Source organism: Numida meleagris, chromosome 6, assembly GCF_002078875.1.
Source record: "Numida meleagris isolate 19003 breed g44 Domestic line chromosome 6, NumMel1.0, whole genome shotgun sequence".
In the NCBI taxonomy this organism is placed as follows: domain Eukaryota; kingdom Metazoa; phylum Chordata; class Aves; order Galliformes; family Numididae; genus Numida; species Numida meleagris.
This window is the reverse complement of record NC_034414.1, coordinates 39,577,641-39,591,483: the sequence shown is the minus strand read 5'-3', so window position 1 is coordinate 39,591,483 and position 13,843 is coordinate 39,577,641. Positions and strand designations below refer to the sequence as shown.

The following is a 13,843-nucleotide window of genomic DNA, read 5'->3' as shown; positions in this document are numbered from 1 at the left end:
CCCCGGGGGCTCCGCCGCCGCCCCCTCGCACATGAAGATGTACGCGCAAAGGGCGCTGGTGCTGCTCTCGCTGCTGAGCTTCGCCACCGTGAGCCTCGCGCTGTCCTCCTGCACCACCTTGGACCTCGAGCACATCAAGAAGAAGCGGGTGGAGGCCATCCGGGGGCAGATCCTGAGCAAGCTGCGGCTCACCAGCCCCCCGGAGAGCGTGGGGCCGGCCCATGTGCCCTACCAGATCCTGGCGCTCTACAACAGCACCCGCGAGCTGCTGGAGGAGATGGAGGAGGAGAAGGAGGAGAGCTGCTCTCAGGAGAACACCGAGACCGAGTACTATGCCAAAGAGATCCATAAATTTGACATGATCCAGGGCCTCCCCGAGCACAGTAAGCGCCCGGCGGGCCGCGCCCGGAGGGGAGGCCGGGGGAAGCGCGGAGCTGCGGCGCGACCCCGCGTCCGGAGCGCCGGCGTCGCGCTGCGGGAGGGGGGCGGCGCGGGGCCGGGGCCGAGCGTGGCGCGCGGGGTTAGGAGGGAGCGGGCGGCCCGAGTTCTCCTTTGCGGAGCCCTCCGTGCCCAGCGGCGGTGCGCGGTACGCGCGGCTCCGCGCCGGCTCCGGGAAGGCGGAGGCGCTCGGCGAAAGGCGCCGGCGTGGAGGATGCCGCTCCGGTAGCGGCGGGGGATCGCGGGCGGCGGGGGTAACGAGCAGGTGCAGAGCTGGGATGCGCGGGGACGCGCTGAGGAAACGGACAGATGTGGAGCAGGTGCAGAGCACGTGAGCGGGGCCAGATGCAGGCACTAAGCAGATTCAGGTGCGGGAGCTGAGCGGATGCAGATGCGAAGGCAGAGAGCGAGCAGACACGAACCCCAAGTAGATCGCAGATGTGGAGCAGATGTAGGCGCTAGCAATCCGTCTATGCTTAGGATCTCTTCGGATGGGAAGATGTTGGTGGGCGCGCAGTCACACCGCCCTCCGGGGTGTCCCCTCGTGATGGAGCTCAGTGCTGGCGACACAGTTTCGGCGCTGGCAGTCCTGGGGTGGAGCTGGGGCTTGCTGCAGGCAGCCCCAGAATGCGGCTCCTCTGCCAGGTTTATGTTAATCTTGACATATGATGAGCTGGAATCAGAGCTGCGATGTGGTAATGTAACAAATTTCACTTAATCTCTAGCAGACTGCGCTCCATATGGTTATATGATTAGCTCTTAGTTCAGGAGGCGCCCAGACTCGAGGAACAGAAAGCGCACAGAGTATTTGCGGCTTTCCCATATTTCAAAGTTTTTGACCCGCTAAAGTGTTGTGAAATTCTAAAAATATACATTGTGCAAGATAACACTGAGGCTGTGCGAGCTGGTGCGCTTTGAAGGAGGAAACTGGAAAGCACAATGGTGGATGGTGAATACAGAGGAGTAGGTTTGGGTGAAGGAGAGGGAAGAGGAAGGAAGATGTGGTGTGTGAGGAGCAGTGAGGCAGCGGGGAGGGATAGCAAGATGGGGATGTGAGAAGAGCTTGGGGCAGGAGTGGATGCTGCTGGTGAGATCGCCGCAAGGAAACTCCTGCGGGATCAGCCACTGTCCACCACGTGCAGGGTAACTTCGCTTTGCCTATGGAAATGAATGAGCCTGCCCCGGTCTCTCTATGGTGCCACAGCAAGGCGCTGAGCAGTGGGCCCGTGTTGCTCTGAGACTGCATTCTAGGCAGCCCCTCTGCCCAGAGGAGAGGGGGTGTTGGGGTTGGTCACAGAGGCCAGCCCCCGGCAGGCCATGGCGTTCAGAGACACGCTCCTCTTCAAGCCTGGGGAGTTTCATCGCATACACTATGGCTGAGTTTGGCCCCATGTCTTCAGAAGTGGCTGATGTTCAACTTTCCCATGGCTTTGTCACTGTGCCAGGTGGTGATCTCAGAGCAGCTGGAGCCAAAGCCAAGCTCCTCTGGGGGGAAGGGGAAGACGGCTCCATTGAGGGAACTGAGGATGATACAGATGAGTTTGAAATGTGCGCGCGTGCACGAACTGTTCTAGCTCCAGAGTATTAGTCAAGCAGTTCGTTGGCTCAGAGAACTTATCTTTCTCCAAAACTTAAGGCCCAACGGTGAGGAAAGCTGAGGAGCAAAAATAGCAGTGGGGAGAGCCCAGTCCTTCTAGGAAGGAAGGAAGGACTTCCAGGAGCCGGTCCCTGTCCCCAGGCTGGGCTGCTGGATGATTCAGGGAATCATCTTCCTGCCGTGCCTCTAGGACACACTGAGTTACAAGGAATGCTTTGTGAGAGTAGCTCCCTCTCAACTAGACATTCACTTCAGCGAGCTCCTAAAACTCATGGGGGTTAGATTCAAGCATGGGAAGCTTCTGCAGTGGTCCTGCAAGTGGCTTTACTCACCTTCCAGAGGAAAACTGTGCCATCTCCCAAGCCAGCATAAGAGAGAAGGCAATTAAAGCCGTGGGTCTTTGGGCCAAGCACCCTTTCCCTCCAAACCTGCTGCCGGCAAAGTTCCAGAAGGATCTGTTTTTCCTCCTGAGTTACGCAGCTTTGACATTAAGCACCTTGCAGGAGCAGTGGTGTGGCATGGAGCAAGGTGATACCGGCCTGCAGCCAGCCAGCCCTTCCCTGACATCAAACTCCAAGCAGACAGCGGTCAGCTGTCTTGAGGCCTGCCAGGATCAGCGGCCATGTGGGATTGGTGGCACGTGGAGAACCTGCACCTCCCTGAGAGCACTGGTAGGAAGAGGGGAGTTCCCAGAGAACGTGCTCCTTGTGTCCCATCCTCCACTCCAAGGCACTGCTGGTCCTATCATCTGTTCCATCAGCAGCTCAGCGGCTGGCTAGGCTCCACAGCCATAGCTCGGTCTGATCACGAAGATACAGCCTGTCAGGTCAGACAGACTGCTGTAGTTACATGGGTGGCACAGATTTCCTTCTCTTGGCTTCATTACAGACACTAAGTGTTGTGGATTGGAGGAGCTTGCAAGAACATTGCTTCTAGGCTTCGTTCTTTGCTGGTATCTGGGCAATTCCAGATCCTGGTGTGATTAACACACCCTGAGCTGGGACTGGACAGAGTTCCCTGAAATATCACTTAGGTATGCATACCTCCAACCTCTTAATTTAAGGATTTTGCTTGAAAAGCAGAGATCTTTCTGGGAGTGAGACCTGTATTCTGGACATCTGCCTATGAGAAACAGGCTCCAGCCTTGCAGTGGTCAGAATGAAACAACAGCTCCATCTCCCCCATCACAGGGAGCTTGTTCCCAGGGCACAAAGGCAACACGAAGCTGCTGCTTTAGCGAAGGGAAAGCAGCTCCTACAGTTCCCACCAGGAAGGTCTCCAAACCACCACTGGAAGTAGGTAGGAGGCAGTGCGGTGATAGCAAAGGAGTACAGAAGATGGCCATCCGTCTCTTACTAGCATGGCTGCCTCACTGAGGCAAAAAAATTAAGAAGCTGATGAAAAATAAATTATTTTGTCTCTCATCTGCATTGTGCAGATGAGCACCAGATCTGGACCAGATTTACAGTCTCTAAATATCAGATAAAGTGCCAATGTTGTAAACGGACTGTGGGCTAGGCTGACCACTGGTCTGATCCGGAGGCACTTCTGATGATGGGTGGGACACCCCCTCAGGGACAAGGAGTCAGCTCAGAAATGGAAGGGCTGGCTGTTAACAGCACTATTAATAGGGCAAGCATTACAAAACAGCTTAAGGGGGTATTAAAACACAGTATCCACCTAGGTTTAACAGAACATTAGCAGTGTTAGACTTCAGCTAGAAAGATGTCCTTGGGCACATAATGAGATCAGAGCTTGCTGGTCTGTGCTTATCTGTGGCACAAAACCGGTCACAGTGGTGGAGTCCCCATGGTGGGTGTCCTCTTGCGGTTCAGTGCTCTCTGTGCTGTAGGGCTCTTGGGCTGAGCGTGCCAGCTTGTGGCTGCAGTGGATCTGGTCTCCTTGGGCTGCAAAAATCCCCATCTTTGACAGCAGGCAGAGATGTTCACAGATGGAAAAGCTGTTCCATTCAATAGTAGGTACAGCAAAAAGTCTCAAAACAAATTTCAATGTGAGCATCTGGTCATTAGCTTATTGAGCAAAACTTTAGGTCCTTAAGAACACATATTTGTAAACTGGCAGGCTCCTGCTTTCTGAATCTGGCTGTAGCACAAGAGGAAGACCTTCAGCTTCATCAAGATGATTCCAGAAGAGAATCACTTGCTCAAAGCAGAATTTGGCACGGGAGACGAACCTGTGTTCTCAGATGCTGTTCCACCACTAGCCCATCTTCAGAACTTGTTTCTGTGGGACATAGGTGCTTTGAAGACAGAGGCCAGCTCCAGGAATACAGTTTCAAGGTTGCCAGGTTTTCTAACCTATTTGTCACAGGCTGGAACTGTGGCTGAGAAAAAGTGATTTTTGTGTGTGTGGTTTTATTGCTTTATTGTTTCATTGTTTTGTTTTTAATTTAAAAAAAAACACAAATATCAGCTGACATGAGAGCCTCGTGTTGCCTTGGAGAACAGCCAAAGGTCATATGAGAGGCTCTGCAGGACTGTGAGCAGATCAGCATGTGGGTGTAGAGCAGGAGTTGCTGTGCCTCGCCTGCAGGAAGCCTTAAAGCCTGAATGATGCTACAAGCCTTGAAGGCTAAGAGAGGTCAACAGGAGAGGAGTAGCGGGGATCACTGGCTTTTCCATGGGACCAAAACGGTCCCAATGAAGAGATGCTCATTTTCTCCTGAGGAAACCTCATGGTTTTTACCCACACTCTTTTTGGGCATCTGTGAAGTGGATTTTTCTGCTCAGCAGGCACACATCCAGGTGGAGGCTTGCTGTGCTATTTCCTGCCCATGTGTCTGATCTCTGCAGGCCTCTCAGCAGCCTCTGTTCCCAAAGAACTCTGTATCAAGTACCATCCATGAATTCCTCCTCCCCAGGTCATGAGTGAGAACTGACCTTAAAACCCAGTTCCTTTAGTGCACGCTGGAGAGACACTGCTCCCAAAATGTCTTCTGCACCTCATAATTACCACAAAATTGTTGGACTTGGGAGGGACCCTTAAAGGCCATCTAGTCCAACTCCCTGTAATGAGCGGGGACATGCACAGTTCCATCAGGGTGCTAGAGGCCCATCCAGCCTGACTGTGACTGTCTCCAGGGATGGGGCATCCACCACATCTCTGGGCAGCCTCACCAAACTTTGTGGAGACTTCTCTGGTTTTCATTACAGACCTTGACATTGTCTCCTGTAATAGGATCACTTTCTATGTGGCTTCACGTCTCCAGCATGAGCACAGAGTTACACAGTCATGGTTACTGGGAATGGGCCCCACCAGGAGCAAAGGACGTTGTTGCCTTGATGAATGCAAAGGCGGGGGTTGCCTTGATGAATGCAGGAAATTTATAAGCATTATTGATGTTTGATGAGTAGAGCTGGAAGAGACAGAAGTAAGAATACTGTGATTGATCTCCACTGATTCTCTGGCTTGTAGCATTGAAATAATGGTAGCAGTAGTGGGAAGATTTTCAAAACATTCCAACGTAAAGCAAATTTGAATGAATTCCTCCTGCCATCTCTTTAGCTAGACAACCAAACTTTAAGGTGGTGAGATGTTTAGCTGGAAGCTCTTTCTCAGTCACCTCTGGCCTGAGATTCTTAGCCTTTCCCTCTTCCTTTCTCCTAGATGAGTTGGGCATTTGCCCAAAAGGTGTTACCTCCAATGTGTTCCGCTTTAACGTGTCCTCAGCAGAGAAGAACAGCACCAACCTGTTTCGAGCTGAGTTCCGGGTGCTACGTGTGCCCAACCCGAGCTCCAAGCGCAGTGAGCAGCGCATTGAGCTCTTCCAGGTGAGTGTCCTTCTCGCCTTCGTCACTGCCTCAGGCCAGAACAGCTTGGCTCTCTAGTGACTGCCCCTTATCTGCTTATGGGTGCAAGGCCACAGATGAGAGGGAGAAATCTCATACTTTGCTCCAGGCTTCTTACAGCATATAAGCAGTGATACAGACGCTTTTTTTTCCTGTTTCAGCATGGTGCTGTCCTTTTCCCCACTCACACTGCCCAGCTGTTCTGGGTACCCTGGCTTGTGCAGCTCTTTCCTATACTGAGGAGGGGTTGGAAGAGGATCCCCTCACCAGCAGAGAAGCCCTGACCCTTCTGTCACACCTGCATGCCTAAGTCCCTTGGCAGAGTTGTTCCTCTGACTGTCGCAGTACAGTAGAGTTGGTGCTAATCCAATGGGTGGAGCTCTTTGACTTTCACAGACTTTCTGGAAAAGAAATGCTTGCTTTCGGTGTTCCTTTCATCAGCAGTTCTGTGGGGACAGTTCCTGGCACCTTTAGCGCAGGTGCTTATCTGGAGCTTGGTTTGAACTCTTGGTGTCCGCTGGCAAGATGAGGTCTGGTTCAGGTTTGGAAGCTGTCTCTGGCCAGGCTGGATCACACAGCTAATGGTGTAGTTCAGCATCTAGGCAGCATATTCCCACAGGCTGCTGTCTGTCTGCTGTGCAATAACAATGCAGCTAAAATTGCCCTTTGGCTGTTAGCTCTTAAGGTCCGCTTGGAATTCAGCTGTAAAAGGCAGAGCAGTTCTCCAGCTAACAGACGATAACAATTGCTAACAGGCAATCCCAAAGCTTCTCCACAGTGTTCTGTGGGATGAACCTGGGGTTCTGCAGCAAGGAGCACTTTGCACAGGCTGCGGCTGTCTGTGTGGAAATGGGATGTCAGAGCAGGGGGTGAGTTCTCCAAACCTGACCCACCTTGGTGTGCTTTGATAGATGTTGAAGTGTGGAGGACACATGAAAATACCACTCTGTAGGACCCGAGAGACTTGTTGGGCAAGGGACCTGTGGCCAGATGCTCATTTACCCACTGCTGTTCTTCTCTGAAATTCAGACCCACGTTGCACACGTGAATACAGAAACAAAACCTCCCATTAGATCTGTCGCTGTACACTTCTGCTTCTGGATATGCACTCTGAAACAAGGATGAACTGGGAGGGGTGAGCTGCTTTGGACCCAGAAATACGGGCTGGCGAGATAGGCTGGTTGTGAAGCAGGTCCCTCTAATGTGCCAGGGTATTGCCGGTGTTGCACGTGCTGGGACTCACCTTTTGAATTTGTTTGTAGCAGGCGGTGGAAGAAGGACACAGGGCTGCTCCTTATGCACAGCACGGGCTCACTCTCTCTACCGCTCCTTCTAACGCAGATCCTGCGGCCGGATGAGCACATAGCAAAGCAGCGCTACCTCAGTGGCAGGAATGTGCAGACACGGGGCTCCCCGGAGTGGCTGTCCTTTGATGTCACCGAGACCGTGCGTGAGTGGCTTCTGCACAGAGGTAGGAATCTCAGCTGGGTTGGGTGTGATGGCATCCATAGAAAGGTGGATCAGTGTATGTCAGGAGTATCTTCCTGCTCCTGTTTCTGCAGGAGCACCACTTAAACAAAGGGCAGGTTCTTTTAGGTTGAGAACGAGCCTTCCCCCAGAGAGCTGCCTCAGCGTGTAACATTTGCTCCCTTCCTAGTTCTGTCCTGGAGTACCCACTGTGCAGCTCTGAGGGCTGAGTCAGAATAAGATCTCATTTTCTGGAGGAGGAAATTGTTCTGAGGGAGAGACGCTGGAACTTCTTTTGGTTCTTTGATTCTGAGCCCAGGGGAATCTGTCTGCTGGTCTAATCTATCACTTGAAACACATAGAAAATGAGGATTGCTCTGGTGTAATTTTCTTACGGGATAGAGAAAACTTAGTAGGAAAAAAACAGCAAGGATCTAGATTTCTTTAGCTGTTTACAGCTTGGCAGGTATAAAGGTGAGGAAATACCAGAGGCCGACACACCTAGACAGAACATACCTCTGCCACCACTGGGCAGCCCAACAGATAGTTACAGGGCAGCTCCTTGCAAGAACACTGACCCCATTCACAGCTGGAGCATAGGCACCGTGACTCACCACTGGATTGGCCTCACAGATAGAAGCTAGGTGCCACTGAAAACTGGAATGCAGGCACTGGCAAGCAGCCGCTCCCTGGAAGGGTAAGCTGTGAGCCTGTAGGCTCCTCCTTTTAGAAGCAGTCTCAGTTGTGTCCCGATGGCTGGAGTTCAGTGCTGGAACGGCGGTGAGCTCTGGGCAGGCGCACACTAGCTGACAGACATCAGATATGGTGCTTAGGAAAAAAGGTGCTAGGCACCTTGTCAGTGCCCCAGGGAGCCAGATGTTTTAATTCATGACACAACATAGAAAAGGAACTTTCATAAGAGCCTTATGTTCCATGGGTCAGGCCCACACAGTGTGACGGGTCCAGGAAGCTATTATGAAAATAGACTTGCTTCTGGAAAGTCTGCAAGTGAGACCACTAGCAGTTCAACAAAACAGGAGGCTGCAGCTGCTGAGAAAAGTGCTTCCAGTGAAATTACTTGTCCATATCCAACTCACTTACTTTCAGATCTCTCCTCCAGACACTAACCAGAAGGCAGATAGTAGACAGGTACTAAGGGTGGCAAATTTGATTCAACACAGATACGCTCCACAGACCAACTCTGCAAAATAGTTACTTTCTAGTGGAACTCCTCAAAGCTCACGGATGCTTTTGGATGCTGAATAGCCTAAAGAATGTATCTAGAAGCACCGTTCTCACCTGCCCAGGAAGCTCCCTTTAGCAAGAGCATGGCTTTTGGCACAAGTGAAGCCATAAGATTCTGCTTCCCGTTCTCCTTTCTGAGTCAGCTCCTGTTTCCCAAAGTGAGCATCCTTCATTTTGAGACCAATCCCTAGTCTGGGAGCCACAGCACAGCACATGCTCTCTGTAGAGCTTCCCTGCAATAGGAGCTGTTCCAGCTGAGGAATACTGTTTTTCAGAGTCCTCTCCTTTTTTGCAGAGTCCAACCTTGGCCTGGAAATCAGCATACACTGCCCTTGCCATACTTTTCAGCCCAATGGGGACATCTTGGAGAATTTGCACGAGGTCTTGGAGATCAAATTCAAAGGTGGGCTGGGCTTGGGGAGGTTAATGGAGAGAAAGCCAGGAGTGTCTGGAGAAAAAAAAATAGGTCTTCCTTTGCATATTTGAGGATTTCATCCCTCATAACATTTGTCTTAAAGCATATACCACTGGGTTTGCATGTTGATCTTACAAGTATACCCACTTTGTACCTACGTTAGAAGTGAGAGAAAAGTGCAGTCTGGGTGAGGTTTGCAAGCCCTTCTGCAAAAAGGAATAATTTCCTATTTCAATGTCTCTCCGGGAAGCTCAGCTTGATGCATTCTCAGATTTCCACAGAGGCTCTGCTTTCCAGTTAGGGTGACCAAAACACAAGGAAGTCAGGCATCCTGCGTGAGGTGGCCTAGAGAGTCAGTGGCTTGGCTGGCCTAAGACATAGGAACCTCCTGGCTTGCAGCCCTGGGCTGCAGCCACTGGCCCCCACAGCCTCCATTTCTGAGGCTGTTCTGCAGTGTGCCAATGATCTGACATCTTCTTTAAACCATTCATCTTCTTGCCTGTCCTGGGACTGAAGCCAGGAGTGAGTGGGATGGATTAATGGCCCCACCAGCAGTTTGCAAATGGTAAAACAGGTGGCCCACAGGCCTCTATTTCAGGCCTGCAGCAGTCAGATTCACCAGGAGTAAAGAGGTCCCTAGGAGGGAAGAAGTCCCAGAGTGAGTATACGCGGTGCCTGAGTCTTTTTTGCCCTGGTTCAGGGCAGGCAGAGGGTGTTAAGCACACTGAAAAGTCTTGTTGCATCCTTCACTTCCATATTGATGTCCTCTTTGCGGATCCTGTTTCTGTCTGAAGGCATTGACAGTGAGGATGACTATGGCCGTGGGGACTTGGGGCGCCTGAAGAAGCAGAAAGACTTGCATAATCCCCACCTCATCTTGATGATGTTACCCCCACATCGCCTGAAGAGCCCAGCGCTGGGAGGCCAGAGAAAGAAGCGAGCCCTGGATACCAACTACTGCTTCCGGTAAGTGAGAATCCTGCCAGCGGCCAGGTCCCATGCCTGAGGTGGGAAAGTGTGGTGAGACTTCACATCACCGGGCAAGGCAGTGCCTGCCAAGGGGGCTGCGGGTCACCATGGTACTGCAAGGGCCATGTGAGCAGCACAGCCTGGGCAGGGACCAGGCCAGTGGCTGACGTGCCTAGCAGCATGTGCATGCAGTGGCAGGCCACTCCATGAGTGCAGGTGAACATCATGTCCCAGTGGGCAGTACTGGTCCCGGTCCATTTGCTCTGGAAGCTACTTCATGCAAGCACATAAAAGGTCCCTCTATACATTCACTGCATGTCCATTCTGTGTTTCAGGAACCTGGAGGAGAACTGCTGTGTGCGTCCTCTTTACATTGACTTCCGACAGGACCTGGGCTGGAAATGGGTCCACGAGCCTAAAGGCTACTTTGCAAATTTCTGTTCAGGCCCATGTCCGTACCTCCGCAGTGCAGACACCACTCACAGCACGGTACACCCAGCATATTATCCTTGTGGCTCTGTTACCCCTTCCTCCCTCAGTCTGATGGCATTTGGTCTCATCAGAGTAGCAAAAGCAGTTCAGATCAATGCTTGCAAAAAACTGCAAGGAAACTGCAGGAAAGAGTCTGAGTGGTTCAGTGAGGAGAAACAGTCTTCCTATGGAGTCAATACTGAGTCCATGCTTCCAGGCAAATGTTGAGGAGGAGGATGCTGTCTCTTGTATGAGATGGGGAAACAGCAGAACTTAGGGTACTTATTTGGTAGTGGCCAGTGTTAATTGTTCAGATCAAACATCAACTCTGATTGTTATATTCTGCATAAATTTTTCCTGTAGTTTTCACTTGGCAGAGGAATTTTCTACACACTGTGTAAAGTTGTGCAAAACTGCTGAGCTGTGGCACACACCTGCGGCCTACTACCACAGGGGCAGCTGTAGTCCAGAAAGGAAGGGGAGCCCGTATCCAAGTGAACATGGCTATACAGCAAGCTTCCCTTTTCTGCACCGGCATTCTTGCCAGCTTTATAAATCCCACCTGGCAGGGAGGAACCCATTAGGCAGTGAAATTAATGAGTAAAACTGGCAGAAAGCAAATATTTTCAGGTAACTTACGCATAACTTCTGTTTAACATGAGTACATTGGGCATCTTAGGGAAGAATACTACCTGAGCTTCGCTGCTATCTAGAGAAAATCAGAAACAAAAACAATAGAAAAGCATGGCCACAGAAGAATAACCAAGAGGAGAACACAGACTAATGAGCAGAGAGTCCATTGCTAAAGCAAGAAAAGCCAGAGAAGAATCCTGAGCTACTGTCTGTGGAAGAGAAGAGGCAGCAAGCCAGACATGGGAACAGCTCACTGCAAATTAGCTGCAGCTTTCATTAAAAATTTTTCTGGAAGAAGCAGATTCAGCTGAAGAATAGTTAACTGGGTAAAGATGATATCATAGGAAAGATGCTAATATTTTCTTGGCAACTTAAAGAATCTGCACAGCAGCAAAGCTTGCTGAAGCTAAAAGACTGCTATTGGTGGGAGTAGATCTAAGGGAATGAAGGAGCGGACAGATGCTGGGCATGAAGCATGAGACAAGGCAAGTCAGTGAATAGCTTAGGGGGGGTAACGTGGATCCATCGGACCTGAGGAACTCTAATAGATACTTCACTGAATCAATGTGAGTGAGATTTTAATATGGTTCCTAATGATCTCTTATTGAGCAAGAAGGGAAATCAAGTGGTAAAGTCAGCTGCGTATCCCAGCAAGCTTCAGAACAATACAGCTGCTGACAGCTTGCCAGCACCACCTAGGAAAAACATGCCGAAAAGCAGATTTCTCACCAGTCTCTTTAACCCACTGTCTCTGTTGAGTACAGTAGCCCCAGTACACATGGTACCCATGTGGTACATACAGCCTGTGCCTTTGCTCAGTATCCCAGAGGGCTTCTGCCAGAACGACTGGAATTACACGGACCTGCATAGTAGAACAGAATGTCTCCTTAGCACCTCTCACCCTCTAAGACTGTAAAGCAGTTAACAGACAATGTGCTGGACCCTGTAATTTAACCCAGACAGGCCCTATGAACCAAAAGTAGTGCAGGTGAGATGGTGTCTTAGCCCCACAATTCAAGATGTTGCTTACCACTGAAGAGCGGCCACCTCTGGGAAGACACATGGCAACTCTTGCATGGCAGTTACATGGCTGGAGTGTACAGTTGTCTGTGGGCTGGGGCCAACTGGGAGAAAGAAGCCAGTGGTGTCCCACAGGACACTGTCCTGGCTCCAGCATTACAGCATAATGGCTTGGAGGATGGAGTGGAGAAAGAAAGCATCAGACAGTTCAGAGCTGGGAGGGAACTGCGGCTACTTGAGAGGACAGGCATCCATCCAGCGCTATCTAGAGATGTCGGCTGAAATGAGCAGCATTGGTTTTCTTCGTTCTGGTTTCTGTAATGGGACCAAAGACAGCACAGCCCCAGGCTGGTTACACCCTGACTTCTTACAAGCAGAAGTGGTACTATCCACTGTACCAAATTAGAGATTAAGGAAGTAAATTACTTGTACTTCTTCCACCCTTAGGCATCAGCCACAGTCTACATTGCTACGATTAAAAAGAGGCTCTGGATCAGGTCTGGGCAGGAGTTGGCCATGAGCAGGATGTGATGAGAACATTAGTCACATCAGGGAAATGCCCCTGATGAGCATACCAAATACCTAGAGACCTGCTGGCTTGCAGTACTTTTCTCAACCAACTTAAATGGATTCCTGACTTTGTCACTACACTTACATTTGTTTCCGCAGGTGCTGGGCTTGTACAACACGCTGAACCCTGAGGCATCTGCTTCACCCTGCTGTGTCCCACAGGACCTGGAGCCACTCACTATCTTGTACTATGTCGGGAGGACACCCAAAGTGGAGCAGCTCTCCAACATGGTGGTGAAATCCTGCAAGTGCAGCTGAAAGGCACCCTGGGCTGCCCAAAGCCGAGAGAGAAACTGTCAGCACCCATTCTGCTCCAGGGCTAGCACAAAAGGAACTGGGGGTCAGAGACTATGCATGCAAAGGGCCGAGTGCTAAACCCTGTGGCTTCAGGTCTGGCAGTTCTTGGGAATCTCTTCTGGAACATTTCTCGGTCTTGTTGCCAGTGTCGTGTTTCCTCTGGGAGTTACTTTGACGACACAAAGGCCACACTCCAAAATGACTGGACAGTTGATGTGGAAGAGAAGGACAGAGTGAAGGAACTGCTGTGTATTTGAATGCTGGGGTAGTTGAACTGGGAATGCAAGGAATGAGAGCAGTTGAAAGGAGGGATTGGAAATGGGGTGATGTTTCCTCTTCTTGCTGTAGCTCCCTTGGGACCTCTGCCCTCCCCACGGGCCTGAAGAATTACAAAGGTTTTCCCTTCTGCGGGAGAAAATCCTGGAATTCTCTTTAGAAAAAAAAAATGCACCAAGAAGAGAAGCTGCTCAGAGAAGAGATGCTCAGAGATACACACAGACTTATGTTCCTCAGAACTGTGATCCAGGAGGCCTGTAACCATAATTGTGTTTCTGCCAAACCTGTAACTTCAGTTGGCAGATCCTGGCTATTGGTTTCCTAATGCAAACTGCAGGGCTCCCATTCAGCCTGCTGAGGGTGGGCAAAGACAAGAAAAGAGGGTGCTGAGTCCATTTTTAGAAAGACTGATGTCTCTATTCAGCTCTTTTCCCTTTCTGGAGTTTCTGAAAGATGGTTTCTGGGTCAAGGCAAGAGCATTATCTGGGGGTACCTGGATTTTGGAGCCATTCACTCATGATCTGATAACACCCTGAGGACCTTTTGTCTGTTGTGGTTTGTGAGGTGCTTTGGGGAGTTCTGCACGATGATCTCAACGTGGCCCAGGCCTCACCTGCCAAGACTTAAAAAAAAAAA

The 13,843-nt window shown here is 50.7% G+C and overlaps 1 protein-coding gene across 1 annotated transcript; it reads left to right on the top strand.

The window, feature by feature from the left end:
- TGFB3 (transforming growth factor beta 3) lies at nt 7-13,751 on the top strand. Its single transcript, XM_021402502.1, has 7 exons — nt 7-383; nt 5,663-5,826; nt 7,186-7,315; nt 8,852-8,959; nt 9,766-9,937; nt 10,276-10,429; nt 12,734-13,751. Exons 1-7 carry the CDS (start codon nt 32-34, stop codon nt 12,890-12,892), a joined length of 1,239 nt encoding a protein of 412 aa, XP_021258177.1. The 5' UTR covers nt 7-31; the 3' UTR covers nt 12,893-13,751.